Source organism: Delphinus delphis, chromosome 21 (genome assembly GCF_949987515.2).
Source record: "Delphinus delphis chromosome 21, mDelDel1.2, whole genome shotgun sequence".
Classification (NCBI taxonomy): domain Eukaryota; kingdom Metazoa; phylum Chordata; class Mammalia; order Artiodactyla; family Delphinidae; genus Delphinus; species Delphinus delphis.
In genome coordinates, this window is record NC_082703.1 from 30,288,079 (window position 1) to 30,311,202 (window position 23,124).

Below are 23,124 nucleotides of genomic sequence, written 5' to 3' on the forward strand. Positions count from 1 at the left end.
ATGCCTCATTAGTGGAGAACTTCAGCTTTTCCTCTTCCTTCCACAAAAACAATGTTTTAAGTTGAATATACAAATAAATTAGTGATTAAGTAAAACTAAGAGGATTTAAATGCCAAAGATTCTTAAAATCTAAATTATGATCAGTAATAATGGTGAAAGTGAAATCCTGACCATTACCTGCTTGATAAGATCAGTTCATAGTAATTTAATTGTAGTTAAACCACGTGTTGTTTGCTACCTTTACAGACATTTGTGTAGTGCTAAAAAAGACAACACACCCCAGAGCCTTGTGGTTCCACCCTTTGCTGTAATTTCATGCCAACAGTTGAAGATCACTGCAGATATTTAGGGAATAGAATTAGGTGCCCATTCTGTCCATGCCTACAGGGAGATTCACTGAAATGAATTTTGAAGAATGAAATATAGAAATATCTCAATTATAAATGCACATTTTCTTCACTTGAAATGTATTTCTTATATATTCGCGTAATACTTCAGCTACTTTCTTAGCCTAAGTGCCTTAGGAGGAATGGGCACAAGACAGGGCACCTTTATTGGCAACCCCACTTGTAAGTTATGTGAACTTGGAAAGGTCATTCAACTTCTCGAAGCTGTATATTTCTTTAACAACCAGTAAATTCAGGGTAACATTTGACCCATTAATTCATGGGACTGTTTTAAAAATTGTGTAAGCTAACGTATACGATTGTGATATGTATTTTGATTGCTGTGTAGATGTGAGTTATTATTATTTGCATATATTCTCAGGATTCTAGATGTGTTCCAGAATACTTCCTACTCTATGTAGATAATCTCAACGTATGGCCTCAATGTATCCCAGTATTACCATTTTGACCAGTTTCTTCTCTAAAAAGACATTTGTTTATGCAGTTTGGATGAAAGCCTTTTATTAGGTAAAATGTCACACTGGCAGAAATCTTTTGCACAATGTATAACTATTTTAAGAGAGACAATTCTGTACTACCTATATGTACTACAGTTTTTCTACTTCTTATGACATCTCTCGACCCTACATTAAGAACCAGCATTATAGAAGAAATATAAAGTGGTTTAGAATTGCTTATTTCATTTTCATATTTATAAATTACTTAATTAAACTCTGTCATAGTGGAAATGATAGAAAGATGTACAGGTCAGCTCAGAAAAACCTAAGAATTTATGTTTAACTGGCAATTAGATATATGTACTTAGAGCTTAGGAGAGCCCCTTAAAGGCCAGTGGTATTAAAGTTGGAATTAAATTCTTGGGCATTGATGAGAATACTTGGTGAGCTCATTCTGAATGAACACAGAACACGCCTAATAATAGAAACCTGGGCAACAGGAACGTATAAGGGGTGAAAACAGGCACGTGAATCAGTGAATATGTTTGGGAAGAAGTCTGACCCTCCATGGAGAACCAGGAGGGGAACTGTTAAGCCAAGGGAAGCAGAAGAAAGAGAGGAGGGCTTCCCTGGTGGCGCAGTGGTTGAGAGTCCGCCTGCCGATGCAGGGGACGCGGGTTCGTGCCCCAGTCTGGGAAGATCCCACATGCCGCGGAGCGGCTGGGCCCGTGAGCCATGGCCGCTGAGCCTGCGCGTCCGGAGTCTGTGCTCCGCAACGGGAGAGACCACAACAGTGAGAGGTCCGCGAACCGCAAAAACAAACAAACAAAAAACAAAGAGAGAAGAGCTTCAAGAAGGTGGGTGTGGTCACAGGGTCAAAGGTCTTCAAGCGCGCTAAGGACTGAGTGGAGATAACTGGGTACCAGAGTGAGTCTGAGGGCTGGAGCAGGTGGGAATGAAGAAACAAGAAGGGTGGCCTCATGCGATTGGAAAGAAAGGGATGAGACGGGTCAGGCCACGAGGGCACTTCTGCTTACAGAACGCGTGTAATAACCACTGCAAGATCTGGCATCGTCTCAAGTGACTCAAGGCAGAACAGGGCCTGATAGCGAGGGATAAGGCACTATGAGATAACAGCTATTGTAGAAGAGTGAGTGATGCTTTCCCACCCCCAGACCTCAGCGGCATCCTTCCTTTCAATGACTGCTGCCGTTCCAGGTTCCACCCTGGCATGGTTTCCAAAGGGGAAAGAGACCACAGTGAGTGTTATCAGTGATCGTGGACAGATTTCGGCCATTCCTGGGTGGACAGTGTCCCCATTCAGGACCTGCCCCAAAGCACCAGGTGTGTATTCAGGAACTAGGGCTTCGAAGAATGTTCTAGTGAGATGGAGATCAGTCAAATGCATATTAAGAGGCATCTTCCTGGTAAAATAAGCCTGGCGCTATACTTTCAAAGGGTGAAAGGGATTTGTGTTGGTGAATACGCTGACTAAAAGGATAAAGGGACAGGTAAAGAGGCACTGAAAAAAACAAATCACTGTTCAGAGAACTTTTTTTCCTGTAAGTTGAAGATTTTTCATAGGCATTAAAACTGTGGTGCAGTTTGAGAGAAAAATTATTTCTAATTAAGGAAAATAAATATTTAATTATTGATGTCATAGAAATGTCTCTTGTTTGTGTCCAAGTAGGCAATTTGACAGCTCAATTCAGTTAATTTGATCAAAAGGAAGAAACAGGCTGAAGATTAAAGTGAAAACCCTTTTCTTCTCTTTGAAACACACCTTCCACCTCCAAATTTTGACCTGAGATTTTCAGGCAGTTTCCTTAACTTTCTAATTGACTGTGTCAGTGTGGAAAAAATTTAAGGGTCCAGAGAAAGATGCTTTTGACCAATATTAAAGGGAAAAAGATTTTTGATAATTGAGTTTTATTCATCTGCTGACTTCAGAAGAATTAGAAACATCTACTGAGATGTGCTGTATGTGTGGACAGTAAGACGTAATTGTGCCAATGCCGGCTGCTGTCACACATTAAAGGAGCCGCTCTCATTTCCCACCTCCTTTCTGCACTAGCTTTAAATGTGAGTATTGATTGACTTTTTTTTTTCATTTAAAATGATTAAATACAGTTTCTACTCCTTTTTAATAAGTATAATAAATTCCACTTTCTTTTTTACAGACCAATTTGTGAATTTTACATTGCTATATTTAATCCCTATGTTACTAAGAATGTCTATAGCCCTTTTTCCTAATTAGATAGTATGCTCAGAAAATGTCAACTTTTTTTGAGCTGAAAAATATTAATAATTAGAATCACATTATAAACTCACATGTTTCCCTAAATAAATAAACTTTTCAAATAACTGGCAACTTCCCTTTTCTACTAGAGATATAAGAATAACCAAGATCTTAGTCTTAAAAAGAGACAGACATTAATTAGAGTCCTGCATCTGTGCTACTTCTGTGATTTGGAAAAATTACCTAACTTCTCTTAGCTGCTGTTTCATGATTTATGAAATAGGGATAATAATGGTGGTGATTTCATGGCAGTGTTGTTTGGATGATTCTTCTTCCTCTTCTTTAAAACTGAGTTGAGTCTTTGTTAGAGGAATTACAATTTTTTAACTTATTTAAAATCTTTCTTTGTTCAGTTTTCAATAACTATTTATTGAGAACGTATAGGTCATCAGTCATCTCAAGCCAACAGTCATCTCAAGATAACAGTCATCAATCAATGACTCTTGTCCCTAGTTTTAGTTAAGCAAAACTAACAATGAGAGCGAATTAGGGAAAAAAAAATCTCTGTGTATGTATGATGATACTAGGTTAGAATTTTAAACACAGCAAATAGTTTACCACAAATGCTCTTGGTAAGCAAGAACCTGCAGTTTAACTCCCTTATGAAATCTGTGCTTGTCATTTATATAAAGACTGAAACCAACACAGTGACTATAATTTTCTCTCAGAAGAGTTAAGGTCTATCCAAACACATCAGTCTTTGAAACAATAAATAGATTCTTTATATTTTAATGCAGTAAAAATCCTTATACTCTTGTCAGATTGTTTTGTTCTTTAATGTGTGCACAATTGTACTCTCTATTTTAAATTTAAACTCATAGAGTGCAAAATTTATGTACTATGTTCAGCTTTAGCTAATAATTCTATGTATATACGTGCACCTAGTAAATACTAATAGATGTATTTAGTATCGTCATCCATCATTAATGGATGATAAATATAACTTGATATTTTGAACATCATGGTTTTCCTAAAATAGTTTTATACCATAAAGTGAATTGTTGTTGAACAACAGATGGTATTAGCTTGTATATAATTAAGCATCTAAATAATAATAAAATTCACTATGGAAACTGATGCTATACTATCAGCATATGCCTATTAAAAGAGTTGCTGGTTTTGGAGAAGGTCAAAAGAATTTACATAAAGATGGCATTTAAACAAAGATGGAAATTGAAAAAATTTTTTGATTGTGTATTCAGTAAAAACTGTAATAAACAAGAGGAAATGACAAACATTTCCAACAGACAGGTCCCCATTTGTTATCTACTGGAATTCTTTAATAAGAATATTTAACAGTCCATTCCCACCAACAAGAATGGACTTCAAATAAAGCCACATTTTGAAACAATAGGTCGTTTACACCAGCATAGCAACAGTTGTAAAACAACAATTCCTATTTCTACTTCTCTTGCAGGCTATGCAAGAAGAAGGTGTAGAACTTCCTTTCTGAGAAGATCCTGGATTACGGTTTAGTACCAAATTCAAGAGAATGTTTGAGTGGATAAAAATATGACACAAAAAGTGCCTTCCTTTACAACTTTTTGTCTCAAAATATGACCAGTTTCTCTCCAGAGAATAATATTTCACTACCATGTGTAATTTAAATATTCCAACCCTGAGTCCGTTAATTAAGTGTAGACACATCTGTAGCCCCTGGACAGCATGGCTAATAACTGCAAAGTCAGACAGAAAAACTGCACAACATTTAAAGAAATAATCCCTAAACATGTGAAAAGATGAAAATTGAGGGTTTATTTTAACCTTTTAACTGAGTATATTAACCACATGGCCAGCTATCAAGGGTCTATGGAACTTAAATTGGGTCTGGGAAGACAGCAGGTCCTAACAGATTTACATCTGGTATTGAATTCATTTTACATGTTTTTATAAATAAAATGTACATACAGTGCTACAATTAAAATAAAAACCCCAATTCAGGAGTTTTAGAAATACTGAATGAAACTTGTGGACATGATCAGTACATTAAGTTGGAAAAAAATGGTATGTTTAACAGATGCATTAACTTCTGATAACTGGTATTGGTATAGAGTTCTTTTCCCACATCTGGATAAAACCTGATTTCCAACAACCATGCTTGCCAAATATTACTTAGCTAAAGATTCAGAACAAATCGCATTCCACTTGTTAAATACATATCAATGTAATAAAGTAATCCTTCAGACTGCTGGTGTTCTGTTTAATTAATGGAAGAACTATCCCTGTCGGCAGTGCAAAATAATACTTCTAAGTTTCATTCCAGAGTTGTAAATTTTACTTAGGTTTAAGTGAATCTTGCAGTAAAAGACAATTTTAGGAAACACTTGAACTCCAATATGATCTGGCATGCTTTTGCTAGTCTATATGCTCATATGATTTCTTTATAAGATAACACAAACATAGAACAGCTACTTCTAAGACAGCAACACAGAATTTTAAATAATGTGGTTCATGTACGTCAGAATGAGGAAAGGAGGTTTAGGGCCCAGACTGAGCTGCTCCTTCAGTTGCTACTAATGAACACATACAGTTTCTCCAGTTCTAACTCCAAGATGTCCAAGGAAAGCCCATAGATTTAGCAGTTATCTTTTCATTCCTATCTTCAGTGACACTATTCAACAACAATACCAACATTTAAATAACTTTTTGTCCATATGTTTGGCTCAAAAACAGATGACTTTCTTCTGCTTCTACTTTGGCCATCAAATAATTTACGTTCTGCAAAATCCACTTTCTACTTTTTGGTGATGTGTCTTAAACGTACAATTTCTCATGAGAAAATACACTTAAAGCATATGTTTAGGAAAGAGGTCAAGAAGACATCCGATCTGGGTAACTTTTCAAAGTCACTTAGGTATTAGTTGGGAAGGACTTCGGAGTGGTTGTTATGGATTAGCTCACTCTGGAATGCTCAGTGCATGTGGTTTTACTTTTCAACTCACGGCTGGCTTCCTCACACACGCTGATAACCTGTCCTTCATGGAACCCCATAAAATTTTTCTATGAAGTTTCTACTAAAAACTTGGGTTTTACATTACTTAAGGTACATTGTTATGTGGTTCTAACTGGTGACTTGCTGCCAAAAGATGTGTCTGGAATTTCTGGAACAAAACACTTTTCTTTCCCCTTCAGAAAATATCGGTAAGAAACTTCCTTTTATGTTTGAAAGCAATCTTCACATGCTCCCATTTATACTTTATGGAAAATATAAAAAAACAGATAAACTCAGGAAAGAGTGTTACCTGAGTGCAAGCTTTTACAAGCTGCAAAATCAGTAAAAAGGTCAAAGGCAAATGAAAACAGTGCCATCAGGAATTTCGTGTCTTGTTCTCCTTGGTTTGTAAACCTCCTTGATAAACACTACTTAGTAGGTGCTTCACCACATTTGCTTAATTGAATTTAAATTCAAATGATCGCTTTTACCTTAAAAAATAAATCTGAGTGGGAGAAGGGCATGATATTACAAAATCAAAGGGAGAAATGGGCGGGATATCAAAGACTGAATATTGGCTTTCCCTGGGTATTAGCTTCCGATCTCTCTCCTGAGACAAGAATTCTCTCAGCAGTAGCAACCACGTAACGGCTTCAAACCACATTCATCAACACGAGGTTTCCTCCCAAATCTATAGCTGGAGATCCAATCACTGCTGTAGAATTCTAGAACTATATGCCCAGTCTTCCTCTGGCATCTCCACCTAAATACCACTCAGATGCTTCAAAACCAGCCTATTCGAAACTCTGCCTTTGACTCCAAATCTGTTCCCTTTTATTTAAGTATTTAATTAGCGCCCAGCGTTCACTACGTGCCAACTACCGTGCTATTATGGCCCACGGTAATAACCAAACACAGCCTTTGCTTTCACGGGGTTTAGAGCCTGGGGAATAAAATAATCTGACAGACAGATAAGGTAATGATGCTCTATTGTATGGGTAATAAAGGGTGCTATCGGAGCACAGGACAGGATGCTGTGAAGGCGACGTTTATGTCTAGGCCTAAGGATGTGTAGAAATCAGCTTGATAAGTGGGGACGTGGTGGTGATGTGTAAGGAGGTGTTTCAAACCCAGGATGCAGTACTGGAATGACTTTGAGGTAAGAGATTTTGACATAATTTAAAGAGTAAAGGAATTGGGGTATTTGTGGAAAGCAGTTTTTGCGGGAAAGAGCAGAGACGATTGAAGCTGCAGATTTAAGTAGCAGCCAGATCATGGAGGGCCCAGGAAACCATGTTAAAGGATTTACACTAAAGAAGACACCTGAAGAGGAGCGTCATTCAAAACATTTCACAACTTAGAAGGTTGGTATCAACCGATCGGAAGAGATGCTAGCCTGAGCAGTCCAATCAGAGAAGGCCAGCTTATCAATACCCTCGCGGTACGCTGGCTCCGTCGCAACGGGCAGTGTTACAGGAGAGTTTTGAGCAGCATCTGATTTCTCATTTAGAAGAGAAAAAACTCACTGCTTATAATGTGGCAAAGGGATTGGAGGGAAGTAGGGAGGAGGTATGACCTCAGTTAGTGGGCTGGTCCATGCGTCATGCCCCAGGTGATTGACGCATGCAGCCCAGATCAGAGTGGAGTCAGCAGAATGAAGACACAGACAGGTTCTAGAGACGTTTGGAAGGTAGAGTTAACAGGAATTATTGACCGGGCTTCTGGTGAAAGCAAGAATAATCAGACCGACCAACTAAAAGAACGGCATCATCTACTAAGAGAACGCTGGAAAAAGAAAAAGATTCATTGACTTTTTTGTTTATTTGTGAGGGTGGGTGGAGGTGGGAGACAGGCCGTAACTCCAGCGTGACACAGGCTGACTCTGACCCGTCTGGGGAAAGCTGAGTCACGAGGCTGAGTTGGTTGTGCGGAAACCACGAGAGAGGTCTGAGCTGGAGATAAAGATTTGGGAGTAATCACCAGGAAGGGCAGGAAGAGAAGGTGAGGAAAGAGGGTGTGTAGAGTCAGAGGCGGGTGTCCAGAGCGGAACTCGGAAGACTAAGTACTTCCTTCCCAACTGACTTCAAACTTTTAACTCCAAAATTCTGCACATCTTTAAAAACTTGAAATGCTAAAATGAAAACTACTCCGTTGTTACACATTGTAAAGCCACTGCTATGCAGATCAGAATTTATAAGAATTGTGATTATCGCAAGTATCAAGTCTATCGAAAAAATCCAAACAAAATGTGAAAACATAAACCAACAAGAAACCAGACAGACTTCAAAAATGGCATAGGCAAATCCCGATTTTTTTTTTCATATGAGCAGGTAATTGGGAGGAAGCAGGTAAAATGAATCATAGCAACATCATAAATGTATTATAAAAGTAATCCTAAATTCTGTGAAGCATGGAGGTGAAAGAAGATTAAATACAGCTCAAATACCATAATAATAAACAGTATTGTCTAGGACACATGTCATACTGCTGAACTGAATTATTTTAAAATATACACAATTAAAGGTATTCAAAAAAATTTATTTTAATTCCAAAATCCCTCATGTTTATTTTCTCTAACTTTGAAAAAGATAGCGTTTTCTTTTCAAGAGACTCAGAAGGCCGCCATGCCTTTGATAGAGTTTGGCTTGAATATAAAAACAGCATCATGTTTTTAAATCTTAATATCTTTTTAAAATGAATATTACTTTCTGCAGAATACGCTACTGGCATAAGCATTTCTATTTGACCTTTAAAACGTGGCTTGGATGCCACTCTGCAAAGAGAGTTCACGAAGCATCAATTACTCTTTCGGTGATGGTCTACCATGGAAAGCACCAACTACTGGGACGTTAACTTCGTTCCCCAGAGACAAGACAAGCAAGTGTGAGCGGGACTAAGGCCCTCTGAAGGCCGCAGGGATGAAGGCGCCCGGGTGCAGGGCTCACGCAGAGCCCGGCCTACCGCCTTGCTGAGGTAGCTGGTGCTGGTGTTCGTGCACCGCTGGCCCTCGCTGTTGCAGCAGCCGCCGCATCTGTAGACGGACACGCACGGAGGCTTGAAGAAGGTGTTTGTCGCTGCTCCGAACTCCTTCCCCACATCCACGCACACTTCCCGCGGCACGCACTGGGTCTTCCTCCACTCAGTATCGATACCTGTCGGGTCACAGGGAAGGCCGTGAGTCGCACGGAAGCCGCCAAGGCGGAGACACCCACAGCAGCTGGAAGCCACTCACATTTGATTTCAGAGTGAAGAGTTAAGTACAATGCATAACTTTAGAGGAAGAGTTGATGGGATCCTATATCGCCCCGTGAACTGGAATAGGATATAATCTTTAACAGAGCAGCTAAAGGTATTCTCTAAAAGAAAAAACAGCTAACATCCAGACGCTTTCTCAAAATGAGAATAGAATATTGATTCTACGGCCCTTATGTTTGGTTTTCTTTACTTAAGAAAACGAACATTTAACATACAGATGTTTATAAAACCCACAGAGATTCGTGCTCATTTACTATCATACGTAGCAATTTTGACGTCTCAGAGCAAACATAAAAGTGTTTAATTTTTCTTTTTTAAACTGAGATGTAAATGAGAGGACGGCTTTGGTTTTGGGTTCAATTCAAAACTCATTTTCAGGCAGGCGATCTGGCAACCTCGGTAGTGTCCTGGTGATAGGTACTTGAAGTGAGAGGGTATTTTCCAGCAACTGGGACATGCATCCTGTACTTAAGCTTTTTCAGGAAAGTCAAAATCTAGTCCTTTCATGATCTCTCTTAGAATTCTGTTCCCAATGAGTCAGTGCTTTACCTATAACACTGCTGACTCTTTAAAGACTGCATTAAAAATGATGTACTTCTTAAATGTTCTAGTTTCTTTTCCCCCTATTTCCCCTCAAATAAAGTTTTGGGGAAAAAAAAGATATAAACTACTGCTATTCAACCATAAAACCATTTTGCTTGTTTGCTTTTGTTCGCAAAATAATTTGCAATCTCAAACCTTTACAGCAGTTAACATCCAACAACAGGAAGGAGTTAACGTTTTAAAAGTGTCCACCTATTTATGCTGTGGCATTTTGAGCAACATCATAATTTTTTGTGGCTGTAGCTTTACCAAAGTCCTGCTCTCAAGCAAGTTCCCGAAGCAACACAGAAGCAAGTAGCAGTTGATAAGGTGATTTTGGATGATTTAGAAATTAAACGTTTCTATATCCAAAGCTAAAGAAAATTTATGCGCAATTATTTTTATGATGCAGAATGTTTAAGTGATTAAACTGGTATAGTGTGTAAAATTGATCTGTATGTTTTAAAATTTTTTCCGATGGGACATCACCTCAATTAAAAACAAAATTACAGTGTGTTGATATGCACGCACCTCCCTGTCTTTATTTTTCAAGAAATCATCTTAACCACTCACAGTGAAATCATAAAATTCTGTAGTTTGAAAATAATTCTTTATTTTGTTGTTTTATTTACTTTCGACCCTAAAGGTATTCAGTGGTATCACAAATGCTGAAATTAAAGGACCAGAGTGACAGCTCTCCCTGGGTTGACATGTGAAGCTTACTATATATTTTCTTTCCCATACTTACTTTTTAAGATCTCTGCGTTGTAGTGTGCTGCGGCAAACTTTAGAGTCCCTTCTGTCCTCGCATTGGCGTTGGCCTGCTCTTTACTGTGTTGCCAGCCACCTTTCCTTAACTGACACTTGTACATTTTCCAGGATTCAGGGTAGAGCAGAGTCATGAGCTCGTCTACACTGGACGCCGACCGCAGCTGCTCCTCCAGCTCTCTGCCTGCATAAGCCTGTCAAAGTGGTGCAAGATCGGTTACCTGTCAGAGTAGGCATGTGGGACAGATGCACCAGAAAACCTTTAGCCTTGCTTTATATCTGTCTATCTACCTATACAAATAAATAAAAAAATATATATATACATAATATATGCATTAGAAAACCTTTAGGCTTGTTATATATGTATAAATATATATGTATATATAGTTATATATGCTAAATTTCTATTAAAATATTAATTTTCCCCAAATTAACTATTCTTGGTAAAATTACATTCATCTTTTAATTTGAATCAATACAATTAAAATGAAATTAAATACCACAATTAAAATGTAAAATACATACTTAGTTTTTTGTTTGTTTGTTTTTTGTTTTTTTGCGGTACGCGGGCCTCTCACTGTTGTGGCCTCTCCCGTTGCGGAGCACAGGCTCCGGACGCGCAGGCTCAGCGGCCATGGCTCACGGGCCCAGCCGCTCTGCGGCATGTGGGATCTTCCTGGACCGGGGCACGAACCCATGTCCCCTGCATCGGCAGACGGACTCCCAACCACTGCGCCACCAGGGAAGCCCCCTACTTGTCTTTTGATGGACAAAGTATGCATTTGGGGGACTTCATAGCTAGAAACAGAATTGACAGTTCAGGAGGTATGTATTTATAAATACGGCCAAACCATTTTCCAAAGTGATTGCACCAACTGACAATTTATACTTCCGAGGGCTGTTCCCTGGCTCCATGCCCTTGCCCACAACTAGCAGTTTTTAAACTTTAGTCACTCTCCTAAGTATGGGATACTAACTCATTGTGGTTTTAATGAGTAATGCCTGGAGGACTGATGACATTGAACACTTTCATTTTATTTGGACACGGGGTTACCCTCTCTTAAGATGTGCCAATTAAAAGGTTTTGATCCATTTCTGTTGGCTGTTTTATTTGTTGTTGATTTATAAGAGTAAGATGTATTCTGGATACAGGTTCTTTGTCAAATATGTGTATTGCAAACATCTTCCACTACGAAACTTGTAATTTTACTCTCTCAATGATGTTTTTTGATGAAGTAAAATTCTTAATATTAATGATGTTTGAACTTTTCTTTACGGTCAGTGCTTTTGGTGTATTAAAAAAAAATCTTTACCGCAAAGTCATGAAAATATTATCTTATGTTGTCTTCTAGAATCTTTATTATTTTACTTTTCAAACGTGGACCTACGATTAACTTAGACTTGATGTTTTAGTATAGTGTGAGGTTGAGGTCCTGATTCTCTTTTTTCCCACATCTAATTTTAATGAAAAGCCCACACTTTTGCCATAGCAGTGCACTAGTTCCTTTGCTGTGAATCATGTGACTATTTACATTGGCTCTGCTTTGGAACTTTCGTTCCACTGGTCCTTTTTCTTTTTTTAAAATTTATTTATTTATTATTTATTTATTTGTTTTTGGCTGCGTTGGGTCTTCGTTGCTGCGCGCGGGCTTTCTCTAGTTGCAGCGAGCGGGGGCTACTCTTCATTGCGGTGCGCGGGCTTCTCATTGCAGTGGCTTCTCTTTGTTGCAGAGCACGGGCTCTAGAGCGCAGGCTCAGTAGTTGTGGCGTACAGGCTTAGCTGCTGCACGGCATGTGGGATCTTCCCGGACCAGGGCTCGAACCCGTGTCCCCTGCATTGGTTTACATTAGGCACTCAAGGATAGCAATAGCTTAGTAATAGTAGTAGTGGTGGTAATAGCAGTAAACATGTGGGCAATAATTATATTAAGGGATATTCATTAAACTCCATAAAAGGTTCAGTTCTTAAAGCATACTTTAACATTAATTCCTATTCACTTAAAACCTGTGTTCCTTGTGAAATCTCGTTTTCTCCCACCACGTCTACACAGTACTTAAAATCACATAATGCATACACAGAGATACGTTTCTAACAAAATATCTAACTGAATTCTGATTTTTCTAGGACAGATCATGTTTTGGAGAACCACACATACCTCATATAGAATAACACTAAGAACATGTGTTTGGGGCACAGATATACCTGCGTTTGAATCTCACCTTCACTTACTATGAGTGTGACCTTTGAGGCTCATTTTCCCCTGTGAAATGTGACGACTGCTGTAAAAATGAGCTACTTTGAAATAAAGTATGTAAATAGCCCAGTGCTTATTTATAGTAGGTTTTTCATAAGTGTAGAAAATGCTGATATTAATAATACCCCAAGCCTCTGGTTTCCCATTTATAAATGTAGATATTAAAATGTATTGTGCAAAGCTTCTGTGTATGTAAATAAGACAGTATTTGGAAAGGTAAAGCTCATAGGAAGAAGGCTGGTACACTAAGCAGTCACTTGTCCCTAATAAGATGTTTAAAATAAATACCAAAGGGAAAATTTTATGCTTTTGCAACTTTTTACTGAATGACTACTCTGTGCCAAAGACTGTTCTAGGCATGCTAGTTATAACCAAGATTTCATTGAGTTTACCTGCTAGAAATGATATATAATTTTTTGAGGGCTGAGAATATTAATTATAAGATCCTCAAACTTGTTTTTTTCCCAAAGAATTTGCTAATTTTAAGGCATACCTGTTTTGTATATTGCAATTACTTCCAGATTAAATTTTTTGTTCCTTATGTGCTTCTATGTCTAAAAGGTTCCAGATTATTTACCAAAGTGTCGGCGGGGGTGGGGGGAATTTGTTGCTATGAAACAATGTTGAGTAAAGCAAAGTTGACTTATTTAACCAGAAGTACTGTGTCTGAAAACACAAAAATTTCATTTTGCATTTTTACTAACCTTTGAGCTCTTAAATTTCTCTTTATAATTAAAACCCATTCGAGGATTTTTTTTCAAAATAGCAAAAGCATAAATTCTAAGCATGCTTTTATTTATAAATTCATTTACTCAACTACTTATTTTTCTTTGGTACTGATTTTGGACCACAGTTGCACTCTTGCTCTGAAAGGGGCGTGCGTGTGTGTGAGTGTGTGTGTGAGTCTGTGTGACAGTGTGTGTGTGTAGTGGGGTATGCTGAGCATACACACTCAGTAGGTAACCGAGCTAGAAGAATGATGAGAGCCTGCTGCCACGTGGAGTTCAGCGTTCCGGATCTGGAATGTTTTCTGGGGGCAGGACCTCTCAGTTTTGGGGGAACCACAGCCATTCCCTTATCAAGCCAGGTACTCCTAGATCCCCAGCTGCTTACTTCAGAAACAACTCTGCTCAACCCTGATGCAGTTCTCAGTAGTCTTCCTTAGGGTGTTAGCCAGTGTCAGAATAAGTCTTCCTTTAACAGTGCTCACCACCAGTTCATTTATCCCATGCTGGTTTATTCCCATGCTAATTTCAAACCATCTCCACTTACTTCCATTCCCTCACTCCTGCATTCAGTGGACAAACCTACCTCACACTTCGTAAAGGAAACAGATATTAAAGAGCAACTCAGACACAAAGCGAGTAAAATGTTTCTCCTCATCCTGTCCAAAGCTAGCAACCCGGGCTTCCCTGGTGGCGCAGTGGTTGAGAGTCCGCCTGCCGATGCAGGGGACACGGGTTCGTGCCCCGGTATGGGAAGATCCCACATGCCGCGGAGCGGCTGGGCCCGTGAGCCATGGCCGCTGAGCCTGCGCGTCCGGAGCCTGTACTCCGCAACGGGAGAGGCCACAACAGTGAGAGGCCCGCATACCGCAAAAAAAACCAAACCAAACCAAACCAAACCAAAAAGCTAGCAACCCTACAGGTGCTTGGAACCATCCTGTTCTAGCAACACTACTCCTCTTGTTCAGCCTTTCTCTCGCTCTTTCTCTACTGTACTGTTCCTATTAGCATAGGAAACTGTGGTTCTCCCAGATTTTAAAAAATAAACACAAACAAAAGCATCAACAAGCAGAAGAAAACCCTGTGTAAGCCCACATCCCTACTGAGCTATTGTCATTGTTCTGTTCTCCTTCACAGCTTCCATTCTGGAATGTTCTGTCTGTATCTGTGCTTTTCCTACCTCCTAATCACTTGTCAAGGCTCCCACAATTAACCCACTGGAACTGGCTTCCCACAGCTTCTGTGCGAACCCTCTGTACCCCACCATACTTCACACCTCCGTCCTGCGGATCACCTGCTCTTATTCCAAAACCATGAGTTCTGTTTCTCCCTGAGTCACACTTTTCTGCTATTCCTTCTCCTTTAGTGGCTGTTATTATCAATAACCTTTGCTGACTTCTCTGATACATAATCCTGAATGTTTGCGTTCTCAGGGCTCAGAAATAGTTCCCTTACATCCTCCTTACACTCCTTTCTGAGTATCGTCATCCATTCCCAACCCTGAAAAAATGATTAGGTTTCTTAAGGTCTCATTCTTAACACATCTAAAACGGAATTGATGAATTTCCTCTCCAAATGCATTTCCTCCCGGGTTTTTCCCAGTTCATTAAAACTTACTAACCTATTGCTCATTCAAGAGTCTGGGAATTAACACTTACCTCTCTTTCCCTTACTCCTAAATATAATGTATCAGCCAGTACTAATAATCTTACCTCTAAAATATAGCAATTTTTCTCCATGTCCTTTGCTGACCTCCTAGTTTCCGCCACCAATATCTCTCGCCTGATTTATTGCATTACCTTCGTAACTGATCTTCTCAGCTGCCCTGTTTACCCCTCCAATGGACTCTCCACCCACAAATCACAAGAATCCTTGAAAAACACTCATTGATGGAATGATGCCACTCATCCAGGTTTCGGTGGCTTAGACATCAGATAAAATCCAGTCTAAGGCCCTGAGCATCTGACTCCCATCAATGCTCCAATCTCATCTCATACCATTCCCACCCTCAGTCACAGAACATTGGTATCTCCAAAATGCCAAGCTTTTTTCAAATTTAAAACCTCAGAAAAATTTGTTCCATTCCTAAAATTGTATGTCGAGGCACTACACACGGGTGGTGCTTTCTCTTCGTTGAGGCTTCAACTGTAAGGTCACATAATTACTGCAGCTTTCCATCCACTGTAACTAAATAACCTAATTGACATAAACTATTTCAGCACCTTTTTGTTTCCTCCATATTATTTCAGACATTGCAAACACTAGCTTATTTACTCTTATTTACTCCCTTGCATGCCTATCTTATTGCCTACTGTCTACTACCTTTGTAGGCTGGCATATGGAATTTAGTCAAAGAATAAATGAAAGAGTAGGATAGGTTAAAATCAGTTTCCTGTCATTTTTCATGACACGGAAGAACTCTATAAATAATGCTTTCCTAAACCCAAAGAGAAACGTTAGAAAAATATTTAAATGTAATTTAACTCAAATCTTATTAAAATGGCCCCAAAGTAATTATTGATAATGATGTATTTTTTTTCTTAAGATGACAAAGGTATCATTTAGGAAAGAGTTTCCTGTTTAAACTGAATCAAGGAATAAGAAAATAAACACAATTTTCTTTTTAAAAATAATATTGAAAAATAGTACAAGATTTTTATTTTAACTATTTCAACATTTAATATTTAAACTCTTTGACAAGGTTAAGTCAATGGTAGATAGTAAACACAGGAAATTCACAACACTTTAATCTGAATATTTTTCTCTATCTTATTTTCACACTCAAAAATCAAGTGTGGATAGGAAAAAATTTTTAAATCCAGGAATACAAGAAAGACAGAAAGAAGGAAAAAAGTAAAGTCTGATCCACACAGACTTCATAAAAAGTCACAAAACAAGTGTTTATCCATGAAAAGATAGATAAATAAATATTGGATTAAGGAAGACCCTATTCATATTATATTTTAAGTGGAAGTTTTTTAAGCACTTAATTGCATTTTCCCCCTTGAGGTAATGCAAAGTGAATTAAAGCACATGGCCTCAGAAATACATTCTGAAGTCAGTAGTTTGGGGCATGAACAGGAAACATAGAATTATGTTGTAACTGAAACATTACACTTTTAGCTCCTTTTTGCCTCTCATCATAAAGGTTATCAAAAGCATTGCAGAGCTCTATAAGGCTGCCATTCATTTTATTCCTCAAACTCAGGGATCTAAAGTCCAGGACCCTGGAGAATGATCTTCCTTTCACCACCTCTGTATCTCTAGTACACAGAGCCTTACTGGACTGTCACGTACCCTGTCTGGCCCTAACCTCTTATTGGCTAGAAAAAGTAATAGAAGTTTACAACTATCCCCATTTCATCAGAATAGAAGTCCTGCAACCCAGAAAACAAAGGTGAAAGGGACATAAGGACAGAGGTGCTTGCCAAAGACCCAAAGCAAAAGGGTACCAAACGAAAAACCAAAATCAACAACCACAAAGTCCACAGAAAATTTAGGGGTAAGGACCATGAGTTCAGTATCAGTGAGAATTAAATATTTAATTTATATAGCCTTCCCCTTGCGATGGTAAAATATCATTAGACATAACATTTCTAATGTGTCGATTCTTGTATCAGTCAATGAGCATAAGCAGTCATGGGTCATGACAAATGTATGATGAAGTAACATCAAAACCTGTCATCTAGTTGGTTTCAGTTTTTCCGATAGAGCTGATGCTTCTACACACATTTTTTAAAGTTTACTAACGATATTTATTGGCATCAGAGCTAAAACCAAGTCGGTCATGAATGAAAAATTTATCTTTCAACTTCCAGTTAAATTTGGCAAATTCAAAGCAATCGTACAGCTCTGCTTTCCTCCCCAGAGCTTCACCCTAAAGTAGGGGTAATGTATTATGAGCACAGAGGTAAAAAGAACAGGATAGGAGAGCATGGTAGATGAAAGATACTGATGTTTATTTTAAGATAAATACATAGAAGGGTTATCAGAGGAGACAGAGCTGAAAACCATGTGCCTGGAGCTGGGAAGAAGCAAGTCATTTTATGCCTCAGATCCACAAATGTATTTACTCATAGGTACTTGGCTAAACGGAGGTGAAGAAACAGGTGAACACGGGGAGACTGGTTGAAGTTAATGTAAAGCCCAAACTGAGCCCTCAGATACTCCATTTATCCCCTCCACCCAGTCAAGGAGATAAGTCTCTGAAATCCTAGCTGATCCTAGAGGCTCATTCCAGGGAGAAACTGAAAGAGACAGCTCCAGACCCAGGGTCACTAGGAGAGGGAAAAGCAGGACAAGACTCACTGAAAAGAAGAGAGAACTAAGGAAAAGCCTACGCAGAAAACAGTACATTTTCAAGCTCCTTACTTTGCTTGGTCCCCATCTTGGCTGGCAGCCGGACTCACACAACCTCAGTAGCCGTCCACCACCGTGCACACCTACCCCCGCCCACCGAAGTCATAGAATGTTTTTTCTCTGGAGAGTCTCTGTGGCCACAGGGAAAAGATATATAGTTGCTTACAGAGATGTCTCCCCCAGTGAGGAAAAAAAACCCCAGATGTCTACCCACTCGCTCTATATTAAATCCTATCAGTTGACTAGCTCCACACCCAGAGGGAACTTCTGCTGATTTTTTTCAGTGATTCAGCCTTAAATATAAACAATAACAACAGCAAAGGAAGGTAAGAAATTTGAGGGAAATCTCCAATGTAACAAAAAGAGAAATAAAACAAACAAATGGAATCTAACAAAAACAGAAAATACAGGAAGTAGAATAACCCTTAAAGAAAAACCCTATAATATTTTCAGATATTATTAGAGAAGACATTATGAAACATCAACAGCAGAAGAAATAATACCTAACTTACACAAACACTTTGAAAAAATAAAGTAGGAAGAATACACGTACCATCTTATTCGATGAAGCCGTTATTACTGACACCAAAGTGAGATAAACACATACAGGCAAAACAATTTCTTAGAGGCGTATTTTTTCTTCAGGTATTTAAGCAATATTTTTAAATTCGTCTCTTGGCTCCTGATTATGCACTTTTTTAACATGTGGCAATTGCAGTTATCACTATTCAACAAGTACTTAAGTTATTGTGTATGCGAGACTATTCTCTTTGTGGACATGGAGTCTGGTAATTGGAGAGCTATTGGGCATTGAAACCTGGACTACTTCGTTTATATTTGCACAGTGAGGGAGACGGGAAAATGTCCATGTGAAAACCCAGTTTCTAGAGTGTGCGACAAAGGATGAAAAGAGAAGACTATGGGAGGACCCATTTTGAGGGCAAATACCGATTCCAGTCAGAATGGCCACCGTCAAAAAATCTACAAACAATAAATGCTGGACAGGGTGTGGAGAAAAGGGAACCCCTCTTGCACTGTTGGTGGGAATGTAAACTGATACAGCCACTATGGAGAACAGTATGGAGGTTCCTTAAAAAACTAAAAATAGAACTACCATATGACCCAGCAATCCCGCTACTGGGCATATACCCTGAGAAAACCATCATTCAAAAAGAGTCATGTGGGCTTCCCTGGTGGCGCAGTGGTTGAGAGTCCACCTGCCAATGCAGGGGACACGGGTTCGTGCCCCGGTCCGGGAAGATCCCACATGCCGCGGAGCGGCTAGGCCTGTGAGCCATGGCCACTGAGCCTACGCGTCCGGAGCCTGTGCTCTGTGACGGGAGAGGCCACAACAGTGAAAGGCCCGTGTACCGCAAACAAACAAACAAACAAACAAAAGAGTCATGTACCACAATGTTCATTGCAGCTCTATTTACAATAGCCAGGGCATGGAAGCAACCTAAGTGTCCATCGACAGATGAATGGATAAAGAAGATGTGGTACATATATACAATGGAATATTACTCAGCCATAAAAAGAAATGAAATTGTGCCCTTTGCAGAGACGTGGATGGACCTAGAGACTGTCATACAGAGTGAAGTAAGTCAGAAAGAGAAAAACAAATCTCATATAATATCGCTTTTATGTGGAATCTAGAAAAATGGTACAGATGAACTTACTCGCAAAGCAGAAATACAGACACAGATGTAGAGAATAAATGTACGGACACCAAGGTGGGGGAGGGTGGGATAAATTGGGAGACTGGGATTGACATATATAAATTACTAGGCATAAAATAGACAACTAATGACAACCTACTGTATAGCACAGGGAACTCTACTCAGTGATCTGTGGTGACCTAAATGGGAAGGAAATCTAAAAAAGAGGGGATATGTGTATACATATAGCTGATTCACTTTGCTGTACAGCAGAAAGTAACATAACACTGTAAAGCGACTATACTCCAATACAAGTTAATAATAAAAGAGAAACAAAAAAAAAAGATTCATTTTAGACATGCTAGTTGGGAAGCATTTAAGACATCCATGTGGAAATGAGGTGGCAGTAGGATATATGGTTCTATTGATCAGGAGAAGCCTATCCTGTAAATTTAAATATGACAGCTGTCTATGTGTCTGGTTGGAAAATGAAGCCATGTGTGCGGTTAAGAAGGTACAGAGTGAGCAGAGAGCTGCACAGAACATAGGCTGGGGAGCTACAACCTGACATTCAGAATCCAGAGGATGAACCAGTGAAATAGCCAAAGGAGAGGCAGAAAGAGGTATGGTCATGGAATCGAAAGATAAGAGAGTGTTTCTGGAGGGAGGGAATAGTTTAAAATGGAAGTCTAGGGCTTCCCTGGTGGCGCAGTGGTTGAGAATCTGCCTGCCAATGCAGGGACACGGGTTCGGGCCCTGGTCTGGGAAGATCCCACATGCCGTGGAGCAACTAGGCCCATGAGCCACAACTACTGAGCTTGCGCGTCTGGAGCCTGTGCTCCACAAAAAGAAAAGCCGTGATAGTGAGAGGCCAGAGCACCGTGGTGAAGAGTGGCCCCCACTCGCCGCAACTAGAGAAAGCCCTCGCACAGAAATGAACACCCAACACAGCCAAAAATAAATAAATAAATAAATAAATAACAATTTAAAAAGCTAAAAAAAAAAAAAGGAAGTCTAATTCTTCTGCACAGTTTGTAAGATGACAACCGAAAAGCTGCGTCACTGGGCACTTGAGCGAGGGTGGTGACTGGTCTAGCAGCGTGCAGGGCAGAGAACAGGTGGATGAGACAGAGAGGTGGTGAGTCATTGGTTGATGTCTAACCCAAGAGATTGAGAATTTTCCTAACCAGTTCTTTCTAATTTGTTAAAAGAATGAACTTGGGTTTGGGGGTCTCTGAGATACAGATTTGAGGAACCCTGACAAGAAAGAGACTACTAAAAACGCACCTACAGGAGGTTTTCAAGGGAGCCAAATAATAATAACAATCACAAAATCCAAGATCCAAGATTCTCCAGTTTTTGAGAACAGACTTTGAAACCGCCTCACCTTCTAGTGGAATCCATGAAAGTGGCTGAAAAAGGCATGAATACATGACTTAAACATATCTGATAAAGCTCATTCCAAAATATAAAAATTTCCATTCAAATTCAATGGTAAGAAAACAACAACAAAAATGGGCAAAAGATCTGATCAAACACCTAACCAAAGAAGATTACCAGACAGCAAATAATTGCATGAAAAAATGCTCAACGTCATTGATTATCAGGGAAATGGTCCTTATAACCTCCACAGGATGCCACTTCACATCCATTAGAATGGATACAATTTAAAAAAATACAATACTAAGTGCTAACAAGTATGTGGAGAGACTGGAATCTCATATCGCAGATGGAAATGTAACATTGTACAGCCACTTTGTAAAAACCGTTTGGTGGTTTCCTATAAAGTTAAACATATGCTTAGCAGCCATACTACTCCAAGATACTTATTTAATTGAGACGCAAATTTAAGTTCACATAAAAATTTGTACACATGCATTTACAGAGAGTTTATTCATAATCATGAAAACTGAAAACAATGCAAATGTCCTTTAAGAGAGTAGATGGATACAACTATGATACACCCATACAATGGAATATTATTTCAGCAATAAAAAGGAACTACTGATATTTGCAACAATACAGAGAAATCTCAACTGAATTATAATGAGTAAAAGAAGCCAGACTCAAAAGGCTCCTTGCTGTATGATTCTCTTTATATAACATCCTGAAATAGGCAAACCTACAGGGAGCGGATCTGAGCAGTGGTTGCTAAAGGCTGGAGGTGGAGAAAAAGGTTGACTCCAAAGTGGTCCAAGGCAACAATTTTTGGAGAGGGCGCTGACTGAACTACTCTACATCTTGACTGTGTCAATGGTTAACACATGTATATAATTTATCAAAACTCACTATAAAGGGTGAATTTCTCTATATGCAATTATATCTTAATTAAAAAGAATGGAACCTAAACCTAACTAAAATTTAAATATATGTAAACTGAAGGCTAAAGTAAAATTTTAAACATCCTCAAAGTACTTACACCAATAGAAACTAACAGGTCAGTTTAAAGCGGAAACACAACCTTAACATTACTGTTTTTTCTTTAAAAAGTTAAATATATAATTTAGCTTTTTCCTAGAAAAAACTGTTTGGTACATACAGGACTTCATGAGATTCCTCTTCTTTTTTCATTTCAAATAGTACGATTTTTACCTTCTGAGTTGAGAGCAATATTGTACTATCTTGCAGGACTTGAGAAAAGTGGTAAACTGCGGTCAAATTTGGGCTTTGTTACTAGCTAAGCAACTTTGGAAGAGTTACTAAAATTCTCTGGGTTTGTTTTCCCATTAAAAAGATACTGATTTTAATACTTGTATACAAAGTTGTTCTATTGATTTGTTTTTATAGACACATGCAAAGTACGATTAAGTAAAAGATTGAATAAGAAAGTCAAGTCTACTTCGGGTTTAGGTGAAAACTACATGGTGGTCTGCTACATTATCATCTGTAATTTTAGCAAATATTTTATAATTTAAAAACATTTAATAGTTACAATAAATGAGTTATATTGTGCTCAATACAAGCACTCAATAAACAGAAGGAACTATCACATTCTTATGTTAGAAAACCCATCTTTAGACTGGTAACAAAAAATGCACAACAATTTCATGATGGTTATATTTTTAAATAAAAACAACTACTTTTACAAAACCTAATTTGTAGTCAGCATTGACTAATTACTTTTAGGAAAAGTGAGTGAAAGGAATTTGTAGACTATAAGAAACGGGTAAAAACTGCAAAAGTAGGAGAAACCTAAAGGAGTATAAAATTATTTGAAAAGAAAATGTTTAAAATAAATATAATATGTTGTCTGTATGTATACGTATATAAACATATTCATTATAAATCATATACTCACATGCAAAGTTTAGGATGTCATTAATAAAATGGTTGTGGAGAAATGTTTACCCAACTTCTAAGTATGTGGACTTATAATAATAATTTTAAGAAAATATTAAAGACAATGATCATTTTATGACTGTACAAAGGCAGAAGTTTCTTCCTTTT

The 23,124-nt window shown here is 38.6% G+C and overlaps 1 protein-coding gene across 1 annotated transcript in view; it reads right to left on the minus strand.

Annotated features, from left to right (window-relative positions):
• The window catches only part of VEGFC (vascular endothelial growth factor C), an 80,085-nt gene that overhangs the window by 20,595 nt on the left and 36,366 nt on the right, over nucleotides 1–23,124 (minus strand). The window contains exons 2-3 of the mRNA XM_060001378.1: nucleotides 10,661–10,874; nucleotides 9,037–9,227 (exon numbers count right to left, since the gene is read on the minus strand). Of these exons, the coding sequence (XP_059857361.1) occupies nucleotides 9,037–9,227; nucleotides 10,661–10,874 (405 nt within the window). The remainder of the gene's footprint in view (nucleotides 1–9,036; nucleotides 9,228–10,660; nucleotides 10,875–23,124) is intronic.